This window comes from Rhinatrema bivittatum, chromosome 5 (assembly GCF_901001135.1).
Source record: "Rhinatrema bivittatum chromosome 5, aRhiBiv1.1, whole genome shotgun sequence".
Classification (NCBI taxonomy): domain Eukaryota; kingdom Metazoa; phylum Chordata; class Amphibia; order Gymnophiona; family Rhinatrematidae; genus Rhinatrema; species Rhinatrema bivittatum.
This window is the reverse complement of record NC_042619.1, coordinates 220,817,615-220,831,421: the sequence shown is the minus strand read 5'-3', so window position 1 is coordinate 220,831,421 and position 13,807 is coordinate 220,817,615. Positions and strand designations below refer to the sequence as shown.

The following is a 13,807-nucleotide window of genomic DNA, read 5'->3' as shown; positions in this document are numbered from 1 at the left end:
AGCCCCCCCACCTCAACCAGATAGGGTAGGGGTTCCTTACCAGCAACCCCGACCCTCTGGGAGGGAGGCTCTCCAAAATTAAAAGAAAAAAAACAGGCAAAAAAATCCTAAACCAATCTGCAGGGTTCAAGCATCAGACCTGCCCTGCTGGGAGACAGAGAAATACTGAGAAACTGCTGGGGGGCATCATCATAGTTAAAGCAGTGGCAGTTTTACTTTCTCTGTCTCTGCCTGCTGGCACGGATGTATGAACCCCAGGAGTCTGGACTGATCCGGTACGTACAGGGAACAGGCGGCGACTGAAAGGTATGTGTCCAGCTGAATTCTCACTGAAAAATATATATATGCGTCCAAAACGTAGGCATTCCGAGTTGTACATATAGGAAGCCGCCCCTCTGGCTTAAGTGCACACCTAACAGACACCCTTTTAACCTGGACGCCCAAGCAGGTGTCTGACTAAGCATCCAAAAACTGGATGCACAACCTGGATACACAGTGAGGTGCAATTGCACGAACCAATGATCCTGAAGAGGGCAGCCTAACGTGCAGAAAAAAGTGCGCAAAAACACCTCTGCGGCCTACCACATGGCGAATAGGGAAAAGTCTAAGAGCAGGGCCTAGCCCAAAAGGGCTGCTTGACCCGCCAGGCTGCCCACATCACTTAACCTCCCTCGGGGGTGGGAACAAACATTGGAACAGTGCGCCAGGGACGCAGAACAGAGGAAAGAAGGAATCTCTACAAACTCCTCCTCTGTCTTTTTTTTTTAAGCTTTACCTGAGCTCATCCTGTCCCGGCTGAGTACAGAGACTGTCTCCAGCTGTGGGGGGGAGAGAGGGCATATACCATCACCGCTGAGCTTGGTTTCCCGTACCCGCTGCCTTTCAGCTGTTTTAACAGCAATCCCCAGTAGGGAGATGCACATCCACCATCTGCTGGAGATGGAGAATACTGGCAGGCTGGTGTCACTGCAGGAGTATATATACTGTGATGTCAGCTTTGCTGCGTCTCCATCTGCTGGTAGAGGTTCATAACCCACTGGTTCTTTATTCATCTGACTAGACACTAAGAAAACATTAAATATGGGACCATTATTTAAATGTTCTTGCACCAAGTGCGTTGATTATAATCATTGGATCCCATATAGTTCATTTTTTTCCTTTTGTCTAGATGTGTAAATAAAAATAAGTTAAACTTCCCAAACAAATCAGGGCTCCTCTCAAACTGCACAAACCTAAGACAGTGCCATGTTTTAATAGCTTTCTGCTTCAGGGTTTTACTTTTTCGCCTAATAGCTCAGTCACTTCAGCATGCTTGTACAGTGTAAACAGATTCATAGTTCTATACTGTGCTATTGTTCTGAAAATACACATAAGAACATAAGAAAATGCCATACTGGGTCAGACCAAGGGTCCATCAAGCCCAGCATCCTGTTTCCAACAGTGGCCAATCCAGGCCATAAGAACCTGGCAAGTACCCAAAAACTAAGTCTATTCCATGTAACCATTGCTAATGGCAGTGGCTATTCTCTAAGTGAACTTAATAGCAGGAGAGTGATGGGAAACCTGGCCAGTTAAGGGGGAAATGCTCCATGACCCATTCACTTTGGATTTTTGCAATCAGCACATAATCAGGCCGATACAGTAAAGTCCACGGGAGAGCGGGCGAACGCCCACTCTCCCGGCATGCGCACCGGGAGAGTATTTAAATTAGGTCCGGCGGTAGATCCGGGCAAAAGGAGGCGCTAGGGACACTAGCGCGTTCCTAGCGCCTCCTTTTTGACAGGAGCGGCGGCTGTCAGTGGGTTTCACAGCCGACGCTCAATTTTGCTGGCGTCAGTTTTCGAGCCCGCTGACAGCCACGGGCTTGGAAACCGGATGCTGGCAAAATTGAGCGTCCGGTTTTCGGCCCGACAGCTGCGGGCCGAATTCAAATTTTTTTTTTTTTTACTCTTTGGGACCTCAGACTTACTATCACCATGATATTAAGTCAGATGGTGCACAGAAAAGCAGTTTTTACTGCTTTTCTGTGCACTTTCACGGTGCCGGAAAAAATTAGCGCCGACCTTTAGGTCGACGCTAATTTCTGAAAGTAATACCTAATAGGGCCATGTTGAGGGCGCTATTAGGTGCCGCGGGTTGGACGCGCGTTTTCCTCCCCTTACTGAACAAGGGGTAAGGGAAAACACGCGTCCAAGACCAGGCTAACAGTGCGCGCCATCGGAGCGCACTGTACTGTATCGGCCGAATGTGATAAAAGGTTTTATGAATTTGTATCACAATATTTATTTTATTTAAAAAGTTTTAATATCCAATTTTGAGTTGTGTCCACAGCAAAATCCAAATATGATTCAACTAATAACATGGGATTTTATTTTAAAGTAACCTAAAGTTTAAAGCGCTATTACCTGGTTCACATTTCTTTTGGTACTGTATAAGGAGACAGGTAGGCAGGTTGCCTGGATATGAATTTTAGTCCAGAAGACACCTAAGCTAGTTGAAAAGCCGTAATAAACTTCTGGTACTTTTAAAGGTGGCTCAATTCTACACATATTAAGTAACCATTTAAATGCACATCAAGTCTCCTGCTAACTTGCTCCCAAAGGGCATAAGCAAGTTTATTTTGTCTCTCCCTCAGAACAAGTCAACATAACATTGGAACAATTACTTATTGTGCACACTAGTCCTGGCTATTGCACCTGAATGCTTTCTCTTGACTAAGATTCAAACTCACTGGGTCATTTATTAATTTGTGTTAGGGCCTTAACGCACGCATTTGTGTTGTACAAATCAACTCCTCTAGTTATACTTTTCATCCATTATGACTACAAATCTTTAGTGATGTCAATTTTACTATGAATACCTCAGAATGTTTCTGTAACACCATCTCCCTATCCCCCCCCCCCTCAACCTTCTGAAACTTACCTCGATTCAAAGTGCCCTTCTACAGGGGAGCAAATATACAATGTCAGACACACTCTATACACAGAGGCGCACTCTCCCCCCCCCCCCCCCCCCCATGCGATGTATTAATCAATGTAATAAACAAAAAATAGCACAAGTGGGAAAATTTATCGCACCTTGCTGAAATTGCCTATGCGATGTGGGTGCAGGGTACTTAGCATAACCGTGCCACCCCCCCTTTTTTTTTTTTTGTTGCGGGCGCTATTTATAGCATTTTGATAAATCTAGGCCTAAGACAGCATTCTCCAGATTACATGGAATGGTTACACTTGTTTACATTTCCAAGGATGCCACGACAACTAGATAATTTTTTTAATAGAGTTTAACTACATTGGATTTACAATGCTGGGTAGAGGTTTAGAAAAAAGAGCGGTGAAACTGAGTTTCAGCCTCCCTGCTGAAACTCAGAACTGTAGGGAGGACCACAGAGACCATATGAATTATTTTGTTTTAGCACTGAAATTGCTACTAAAATAGCAGACTATTGGGGAAAAAAATGTTACTAGAAAGCATACCTTGTCAATTAGACCATCTAATTTTCCTTCTTCTACTGACTTCTTTATGGTGTGCGCAGTTTCGGTGACTGATTCAGAAATTTTTTTTTGTAGCAGCGGTAGCAAAGTTGAAAAGGTAACCTTTTATCAAACCAGAAGACAAAGTCAGAAACATTTCGGATACAAATTCTCTTTTTCAAGTCAGTCTTTTCCGCAGCACTTTTTCCAGTCCACAATATGGATAAATACATAGATAAACATTCACACACAAATTTAACTTTGGAACATGTGTTTTTGCTATGTCTGCATAAAGCACAGCCACAGATCTACCAATTTTTTTGACCCAGCCATTTCTTCCTGCTCTTCAGGATGAACAAATATCTTAACTGTCTCCTCAACTTTTCCATCAAATCCAATCACAATATTAACTACACTGAACACTCTGATTCCAGGTCAGTGGATTGGCTGGAAATGTTCCGTTGCACTTAATTGTTCATAAGTTGTAAGTCAACTGGCTCTTTATAAAAATACCCTGGAACACAACTACATGAATTTTAGCAATGCCCCCCCCCCCCCTTGAAAATGGCATTAGATAGAGGGAAATTTTTGAAGGGATTTCCATGGGTGAACAGTAAAAACCCCTGCAAATTGGCTATCTGAAAACCACTCAGCCCATATGTGGGTAAAATTACATGTTAAGGGTATACTATTACCTGTACTGTAATAGAGGTATTCCCAAGAACAGGGTTAAGTCAGTGGTGGGGGTAGAAATGTGTCTGTCATTTCAGATGCAAAAAGCATCTGTGGAAAAAGGTTTCAAATCTCTGCATTTACTTTTCCCTAGGGCAATTTTCAAAAGTAAAAAGTACACTTGTATTTTTCCTTTGAAAATTGGTGTGAAGACCATAGGTAAAATGTACACATGGTCTTCGCAGCAACGTGGGTAGCTTGAAAATCACCCCCTGAATATCCTGAGTTAAAAGCCAAAGGTGAACTTCTCTTGTCAGGAATTACTGCTTGCTCACTGCTTTAAAAAAAAAAAAAAAAGAGAATCTCTTTCCTTCCTAAAAGCTACCTACAAATTATTTTATAAGACTTTTTTTTATGAACAGAAAATAAAAGCATCACCATTTTCTTTTAGACAGCCCATCTTGAGACTAATAAAATAGGCTTCCATGGTGCAACATTCAGCTGTGGAAAAAAAATCATATCTTGTAGACGTGTAAAACCTCCAGTACACAGTTGAACGTCTTATTTATATATGAAAGAAAATGCCGTGGGTAGAATATCTCCAGATAGCTGTCCATCAGCAAGCTGACATGTCTTAACCTCTACCTCTGTCCTAGGTTTAAAAGGGATTAACAACCTTTGATAGATTTTTATTCCGTTTTGCGGTTAATTGTGAAAGAAGCTGCTTGGATAAATATTTATATCTAGTACTTTAAAATGTCTCTTTTTTTTTTTTTTTTACAAATTTCAATTGTAAAGATAACGATAGCTTCCTAGTCAATGTGCTGTCACCAACTAAAATAAATTTCAGGGCCCGATCTGATGCGAAATAAATTCTATTTAGGAACCAAGAGAGACTGAAAAACAAAGAACCCCCCCCCCGATGGTTTCTGCCGCCTCGCTGTCGGAGGCTGGCACCATAGCGGGGGCTCTTTGTGCTGGGTCCCGGATGATACTCACTGCCCAGCCCCTTGGCCTGATCAATCAGCAGCCCTCCTTCCTGCGGCTCCCGGTTCTCCTCGGCCTCTTCGCTCCTCTCTTCCGGCGCCATCGTCTCCTCGGAGGATTCCTGCCGCTCCTCCTCCTCCACCACTACCGCCGCTGTCACCGAGTCCCCAGCAGCAGGCCCGTCCTGCAGCCTCAACCAGCTGCCAAGCCCTCGCAACATACTTCTGCGGTTGCTACGTTGTTGTTACCGGAGACGGCTCTTTCCGCCTCAAGACGACGGGAATCACGCACCACTAACGTCGCCAGAAAACAACAACAGCGCTCACACGCGCCTTCTAAGTTTACGTGCGTTCCAAGCCTCTCTCTCGCTCTCTAACCTTCGCCAGGTAAGCCCCGCCTCCGCGAGGAGTGAGGCTTTGGGCGCGTGACCGAGGTTTCATTTCAGTTACTTCTCTCTCTTCGCGGGTGGCGCGCGTCACGGGAAGGCGACCTCTAGCGCCCGTAGCGCGGACTGCAGCTGGTTTCTGCGAAGCGGGGTTGTGGACCTCGAAGGGGCTCTTCGCGCGTGCCTACCGCGTGCTGACCCACGTGCACAGGTAAAAAAAAAATAAATAAACAACCAACTAGTCATCAGAGGAGAGATGGCGCAATTCGGATCAGGCCTGTTCCCTGCCCTGGGCTTAGAGGTCAAGGTGCAGGCGGCCGAGGGTAGCGGAGCATGGTGTCGCGTGCTGCTGGCCCGGGGAATGGGCGGGCAGACAGTGACACTTCTGTCTTGAGTTCTGTGGTATTAATTTCTCCTTGCACAGTGTAGGGGAGAAATTGTAGCGCAGGTACATGACTTTGGAAAGTTACAGACAATTTTGTACAATTCAAAATTAATTATTGTTCTCTATATTTAGTGTTATTTATCTGGCACCCCAAAATCGGGCGCTTGAAAAGATATTCTCTGTACAGTATAAGTCCCTGCGTCAGGATTTTACACAATCAAGTTAGGTATTTGAGGCAAAGGGAGTTCACGGGCCGGATTTCTTAAGCCCCCCCCCCCCTCCGTGGACAACAGAATGAGAAGACAGCCTTAGTAAATTTGGCCCAAAGTGACTTATCCAAGGTCATAGGGAACCTCACTGTCTGAAGCAGGCTAAGCCAAGTCTTTATTTTAGTATGAGCACTTACAGGAACTGGATCCTGTTTACTTTATTTGTACTTTTACAGAATTATCTCCTACAGTAGAGATAATGAATAGAAATAAAGAAGAAAATCCTTGTAGGTCTGACCAACTAGTTGCTGTCAAAAAACGAAGAAAAATGTAATTTGGGACTTGTCATTTTGCACAGATAATGGAGCATCAGTTGGAAGAATAAACACCTTGTACACCCAACTTGTACATATACCTTGTATATTCAAACAATACCAATTTGAATACATGTGAAACAAACAAACATTTTTTTTCAAATTAAATTACTAGGGGTGTGCACATTTTACTGCATTTGGAAAAATGACTGAGTGTAGGTTTATTTCTTTTATTTTTTTCATCTCTATTTCTAGGAAGGGAACATCAATTAGTTGCATTGAATTACTTGCTGGGAAAAGCATGCAGCTGACAGCTGCTTAAAGACAAACGTCATTTCTAGCTTTGCTGGGTGCCAGATATATAAAGCACAACATTGGGAAACGTAGGAAGTGCTAGGGAGCCTATAGACCAGACCAGAAAACATACTTTTGCTGCCTGTCATGTTCTGAGGTGGCAATGACTTCTCTGTGGCCCACAGTGATTCTGAAAGAAGTGATTTTGTGATGCTCATCATATTAAAACTCACTCAGTCTCTGTATGTCTGTTCTTGTGTTCCATGCACACTGGCAGGATTTCAAGGATAACACTAGATAAAGCTCCATATCAAAAGACTGCCTTGAGTTACTGACCGCTGATCTTAAAGTTAAAGTTAAAAGTGTTCAACAGGCTTGGACATTGTTTAAAAATACAATCCTAGAGGCGCAGTCCATATGTATTCCACGCATTAAGAAAGGTGGAAGGAAGGCTAAACGATTAGCGTCATGGTTAAAAGTTGAGGTGAAAGAGGCTATTTTAGCCAAAAAAAAACATCCTTCAAAAATTGGAAGAAGGTTCCATCTGAAGAAAATAGGATAAAACATAAGCATTGTCAAGTTAAGTGTGAAACATTGATAAGACAGGCGAAGAGAGAATTTGAAATGAAGTTGGCAAAAACTCATAATAAAAACTTTTTAAAATATATCCAAAGCAAGAAACCTGTGAGGGAGTCGGTTGGACCATTAGATGACCGAGGGGTTAAAGGGGCTCTTAGGGAAGATAAGGCCATTGCAGAAAGACTAAATTAATTCTTTGCCTCCTTGTTTACTAATGAGGATGTTGGGGAGATACCAGTTTTCAGATGGTTTTCAGGGGCGATGAGTCAGACGAACTGAACGAAATCACTGTGAACCTGGAAGATGTAGTAGGCCAGACTGACAAACTAAAGAGTAGCAAATCACCTGGACTGGATGGTATGCATCCTAGGGTACTGAAGGGACTCAGAAATGAAATTTCTGATCTATTAGTTAAAATTTGTAACCTATCATTAAAATCATCCATTGTATCTGAAGACTGGAGGGTGGCCAATGTAACCCCAATATTTAAAAAAGGCTCCGGGCGATCCGGGTAACTATAGACCAGTGAGCCTGACTTCAGTGCTGGGAAACATAGTGGAAACTATTCTCAAGATCAAAATCGTAGAGCGTATAGAAAGACATGATTTAATGGAACACAGTCAACACTGATTTACCCAAGGGAAGTCTTGCCTAACAAATCTGCTTCATTTTTTTGAAGGGGTTAATAAACATGTGGATAAAGGTGAACCGGTAGATGTAGTGTATTTGGATTTTCATAAATAAATAAAAATAAAATAAATAAATAAATAAATAAAATTTTCAGAAGGCGTTTGACAAAGTTCCTCATGAGAGGCTTCTATGAAAACTAAAAAGTCATGGGATAGGAGGCAATGTCCTTTCGTGGATTACAAACTGGTTAAAAGACAGGAAACAGAGAGTAGGATTAAATGGTCAATTTTCTCAGTGGAAAAGGGTAAACAGTGGAGTGCCTCAGGGATCTGTATTGGGACCCTTACTTTTCAATATATTTATAAATGATCTGGAAAGGAATACGACGAGTGAAGTTATCAAATTTGCGGATTATACAAAATTATTCAGAGTAGTTGTTGTGGAGCGCTAGGAGAGCGGTCCCACTTCCCAAGAGATGTGTGTCCTTGGGCCATGGCTCGACCCCAGAGGAACGCTAGAGAGGTGCCGTGGTAGGCGAGGCATGCCCGAGCATGGGCTGGACAGGAGCGAGGCTGGACTGAAGACTGGAGACACTGACACTACTCCAGACCTGCACGCTTCGGAAGACCAACAACGCAATGATGGTCTTATGAACAATCCTCCGACCGTTCCAAGCCCTTTCGGACTTGCCGCAGGGTACGGCAAGAAGCGGCAGGTCGGATGGAGGCCAGGGCAGCGGAGTCCAGAACATGGAGATACAGACGAGACTCAGGGACGAGGTACTTGGATACACAGACGTAGACTTAGGCACAGGCGAAGACTCAGGAACGAGGTGCTAGGCTTCCAGAAGACTCAGGAACAAGGTACAAGGCTTGCATCATGAAGCGCCCTACTCAGCCTGCCTGTGGGGCTGGTCGCGGACCACGACATGGCTTGCCGGGAGGTACCGAGCGTTCAGAAGAATCAGGAACAAGGTACTTGGCTTTCAGAGATTCAGGAACGAGGTACTTGGCTTTCAGAAGACTCAGGAACAAGGTACAAGGCTTGCATCATGAAGCGCCCTACCCAGCCTGCCCGTGGGGCTGGTCGCGGACCATGACATGGCTTGCCACACGGTACCGAGCATACAGAAGAATCAGGAACAAGGTACTTGACTTTCAGCAGAGCAGGACAGACTCACGGATTTCAGGATCAGGAGAAGCAACATCAGGCTGGAATTCAGATATCAGGAACAGCATCAGGACTGGAACACAGGTACTGGAACAGGAGACAAACCTTAGGGCTAGCACACGGACATCTGGAATAGCAGGTGAACATCAGGACTGGAATGCAGACAAGAAGGCAAGACGAGGAACTCCAACGAAGAACAGGAAACACAGGACCTTGCAGAAGTGCTGGAACAAGGACGACTCCTGGAGCGAAGGACAGTAGGATCCCAGGAGTGACCAACTCCTTGCGAAGGCAAAGCTGGAATGGACGCTGAGCCCTTTTGTAGGGCTGAAGAGGACAACGCCCAGGGAGGGGTCATCTGGGGGCCACACCTGGCTGGCCCTTGAAGAGGAGGAGAGAGGCGCGTGCCCGCACACTAGGAAGCTGGAGAGCGAAGAGCAAGACAGGCTGGTGGCGTCTTATCAGTCACGTGGAAGGCCCAAGAGCAAGGTAGGCAGCGGGGCAGCCCTGCCCCGACGCTGGAAGAAAGGCAGGTAGCTGGAGCGGCTTCCTGCCACGAAGGAACCAGGCAGGGAGAGAAGGAGGGCTGTAGGCTGGTGGCGTCCCCAGCCATGGAGAGCAGAGAGCTGCAGGCACCGGCAGGGACGGCTTCCCTGCCGGGCAAGGACCCGAAAAGCAGCAGGCACCGGCAGGGACACCCTCCCTGCCGGCTAAGGACCCCTGGAGTGACCGAGCACGCTGGGGAGAGCAAGAAGCGGCAGCGGGGGTCCCGACCGCGAGGGAGGTCCCGCGGCAGCAAGAAGCGGGGAGAGCACGCCGGGGAGAGCAAGAAGCGGCAGCGGGGGTCCCGACCGCGAGGGAGGTCCCGCGGCAGCCCGGGAGGAGCCCGGAGACAGCGGCACGACCGCTGCGAAGAGGACAGTGACAGCGGCCCGACCGGCCGCATGAGGTGAGAAGCGCGGGCAGGACTGCAACAGTAGTTAAATCACAAGCAGACTGTGATATATTACAGGAGGACCTTGCAAGACTGGAAGATTGGGCATCCAAATGGCAGATGAAATTTAATGTGGACAAGTGCAAGGTGTTGCATATAGGGAAAAATAACCCTTGCTGTAGTTACACGATGTTAGGTTCCATATTAGGAGCTACCACCCAGGAAAAAGATCTAGGCATCATAGTGGATAATACTTTAAAATCGTCGTCTCAGTGTGCTGCAGCAGTCAAAAAAGCAAACAGAATGTTAGGAATTATTAGGAAGGGAATGGTTAATAGAACGGAAAATGTCATAATGCCTCTATATCGCTCCATGGTGAGACCACACCTTGAATACTGTGTACAATTCTGGTCGCCGCATCTCAAAAAAGATATATTTGCGATAGAGAAGGTACAGAGAAGGGCAACCAAAATGATAAAGGGGATGGAACCAGCTCCCCTATGAGGAAAGGCTGAAGAGGTTAGGACTGTTCAGCTTGGAGAAGAGACAGCTGAAAGGGGATATGATAGAGGTCTTTAAGATCATGAGAGGTCTTGAACGAGTAGATGTGACTCAGTTATTTACACTTTCGAATAATAGAAGGACTAGGGGGCATTCCATGAAGTTAACAAGTAGCACATTTAAGACTAATTGGAGAAAATTCTTTTTCACTCAATGCACAATACACCTCTGGAATTTGTTGCCAGAGGATGTGGTTAGTGCAGTTAGTGTAGCTGGGTTCAGAAAAGGTTTGGATAAGTTCTTGGAGGAGAAGTCCATTAATGGCTATTAACGTGGGATGCAACACCTGCACTCGTTTGCAGTCCCTTTGAGCCTCCCCCTCCCCAATCAATACACAACACCTGAGTGGCTTTTAAATTGGCTACAGTTTATTTACAAACATAACCCGAGCCCGTACATACATTAAACTGTTTCCCAACTTCCCCCCTTTTCCTTCCCCCACCCCAGTTCTCCACCACCTTAAAACCCCAATGGTGGAGAGGCCCCTCCCCCCGTTTTCCTCGCCTGCTCCGCCACGTGCCAGCGAGAGCAGGCTCCACTATGAACCTTTCGCCCAAGGTTCAAGTCATCTGGCTTAGCAGCCGCCCCTCGGCTACGCATGGCCCCCCCTCACCCTTTCCCCAACTCCCCCTTTAAACAGGTAACACATAACTGGGCTCGGGTTTTTCCGCCACAAACGAACGACTTAAGGTTAGTTCGTTCCCCCCAAACTGCGGCTACTGCCACTTCCTAATTTCTTTCTCCAACCCTTCTTGTAGCTCATTATTGAACAAGTCCATGCCGATCTCCCCCATATTTAAAAAGGGCTCCAGGGGCGATCCGGGAAACTACAGACCGGTTAGCCTGACTTCAGTGCCAGGAAAAATAGTGGAAAGTGTTCTAAACATCAAAATCACAGAACATATAGAAAGACATGGTTTAATGGAACAAAGTCAGCATGGCTTTACCCAAGGCAAGTCTTGCCTCACAAATCTGCTTCACTTTTTTGAAGGAGTTAATAAACATGTGGATAAAGGTGAACCGGTAGATGTAGTGTACTTGGATTTTCAGAAGGCATTTTATAAATGACAGGTTAACAGTGCTTATTGGCCTGTATGTTAGGTTCCATATTAGGTGCTACTACCCAAGAAAGAGATCTAGGCGTTATAGTGGATAACACATTGAAATCGTCGGTTCAGTGTGCTGCGGCAGTCAAAAAAGCAAATAGAATGTTGGGAATTATTAGAAAGGGAATGGTGAATAAAACGGAAAATGTCATAATGCCTCTGAAAAAAGTTAAAGCCTGCCATGTATGCTTTCACCGATCTCACCGTATACCCATCCCTTTTTGCCTGCAACACGAATCTAATTAATATGTCTTTCAGCACTGTCCCATCCCATCTGTCGTAAATATCCGGTAACCAATTGATTTCCCTTCACGTAAGCTGCCCAAGTGTTAGGCGCTACTGAACTCCAAATTAGCGCCCATTCCTCTTCGTCCAAGCTCTTCGACCTGGTCGCCACTCCCGACGAGCACCATGCAGCCACCTGTCCTTTCGGGAAAGGGAAATGTGAACATAGCTGGCTTACTGACGTGCCACTGCCCGAGACCCTAGCCCTGTCCCCTCCCACCTTTTCTTTTTTTTTTTGCTTCCCTACTTTTCTCTGCCTTCTGCCCTTCCCCCCCATCTTGTGTGTTTATTTTATTTGGTCCCGGCCACTGCTGCTTTTGTTAACGCCTGCGAACATTTCGCGCTGGGATGAGCGCCATTACATGTTGCATATGCATGTCGGAATTTACAGTCCGGAAACAGACACGTGGCTCTGTTGTACCTCCAGCATATGTCCTTACTGCCTCCTAATGTCCTCTCCTCTCGCCCTGCCACTGCAGACCCTTCCCCTTTATCCCCCCCTGTGGTTGTCCCTCCTCCTTCCCCCCCTGCTGATGCTCCTAATCTTGTTCCTCCTGTGGCTTTCCCCTGTAAGGCCCCTTTGTTCGTCATCTGAGTAAGCCATAGATTAATATCCTGCGTCCCCCAACTCATGAACCTATTGCCAGCCATTTTTTCCCCGGAACCTCTCATCATAGTTGAGCCACGCCCAATCTTCATAATCTTTGTAGGCCCCTAATATGCTGTTGCAATATGGTAGCAACTCTCCGCGCAATTCTGGCTGGTAGTGCCCTACTACGCTAGCTAATCGTAAGAAACCTTGCATCCAGTTGAGTATATTCTTGGCTATGCTGTTCCCAATCTCACTTTCGTGGGCTCGTTTACTACTCTTCTTTTTACGCCGTCTGTTCCCCCGTCTCCCTGCGAGTAATAGGAAAATGTTGACATATCTACGCTTCCTGATTTTCCTACGTAGATGGCTGGGTACGCTTTCCCATAATTCTGTTAGCGAAGCTAGCGAGGGGTGCCCCATATCCTGCTCGGTCCTAGGTCGTTCCCCCTCATGACCCTCATGGACTCCGTGGATGAACTGCTCTGGTAGTGTCGCTAGAGGATGATTCCCTGCGACGCTTTTCTTTCCTCCGTCTCGCCTTGTCTACCTGCCCGTCCCCTGCTTTACCTGCTGACTGTCAGTACATCCTGCTGCCTGATATTGGTCCCAACAATCCAGGAGTCCCTTCCTCTTGTTGACTCTCGCCTCGGGTCGTAGTTCGGGCTTGCATCCGTCTCACTCCGGTCACCCCATCAGCCCCTTGTTGACTCGCTTCTCCGCCATCTGTCAAAGCAAAAACACTAGCCGCAGCATCTGGATAATCTACCTCCGGTTCATCACCCGCTATATTTCCGGTCCCTTCCCGTGGGCCCTTGCTTACCATTCCGCCCTCTCTTGTCCTGAAACTCTGATACGCTGGGGCCCCGCTGAGCCCGGTATGCCCCAGGACTCTTCCCTCAAGCTCTACCCTGCCCCTACCCTCCACAATCTGAGCCCCTCCTCCCACATGATGCACATGATACCCTTCTCCCCCTGCCGCCTGGTCCTCAACCCCCCCCCCCGTACCTCCCACCTCCCCTGCCCAATCTATGCCATACTCACCGCCCGACCACTGAGATCTGCTTGGTACCGTCTCCTCCGCTCTCCTGCCTGGCCTATGCGCTCCTACTACTGCCCTGCTCCGTCCTCTTCTCTCTCCAGGGCGCGCCGGGCTTGCCTCATGTTTGGTAAGCCTCCCTGGTGCCGGGCTGCTTGTGCTGGGCCCTCTGCGCCCTACCCCTCTCCTGCCGCC

The 13,807-nt window shown here is 46.7% G+C and overlaps 2 protein-coding genes across 6 annotated transcripts in view; one reads left to right on the top strand and one right to left on the bottom strand.

Annotated features, from left to right (window-relative positions):
* The window catches only part of SYAP1 (synapse associated protein 1), a 72,335-nt gene extending 66,834 nt beyond the window's left edge, over positions 1-5,501 (bottom strand). The window contains 3 exon segments of the mRNA XM_029603288.1: positions 3,477-3,563; positions 3,565-3,596; positions 5,145-5,501. Coding sequence (XP_029459148.1) covers positions 3,477-3,563; positions 3,565-3,596; positions 5,145-5,352 — 327 coding nt within the window. The 5' untranslated portion in view covers positions 5,353-5,501.
* Positions 5,502-5,585: 84 nt separating this feature from the next.
* The window catches only part of CTPS2 (CTP synthase 2), a 428,947-nt gene continuing 420,725 nt past the window's right edge, over positions 5,586-13,807 (top strand). For all 5 annotated transcript variants that reach the window (XM_029603286.1, XM_029603284.1, XM_029603287.1 and 2 more), the window contains exon 1: positions 5,586-5,728. The gene's annotated coding sequence lies outside the window, so the exon portion shown is untranslated. The remainder of the gene's footprint in view (positions 5,729-13,807) is intronic.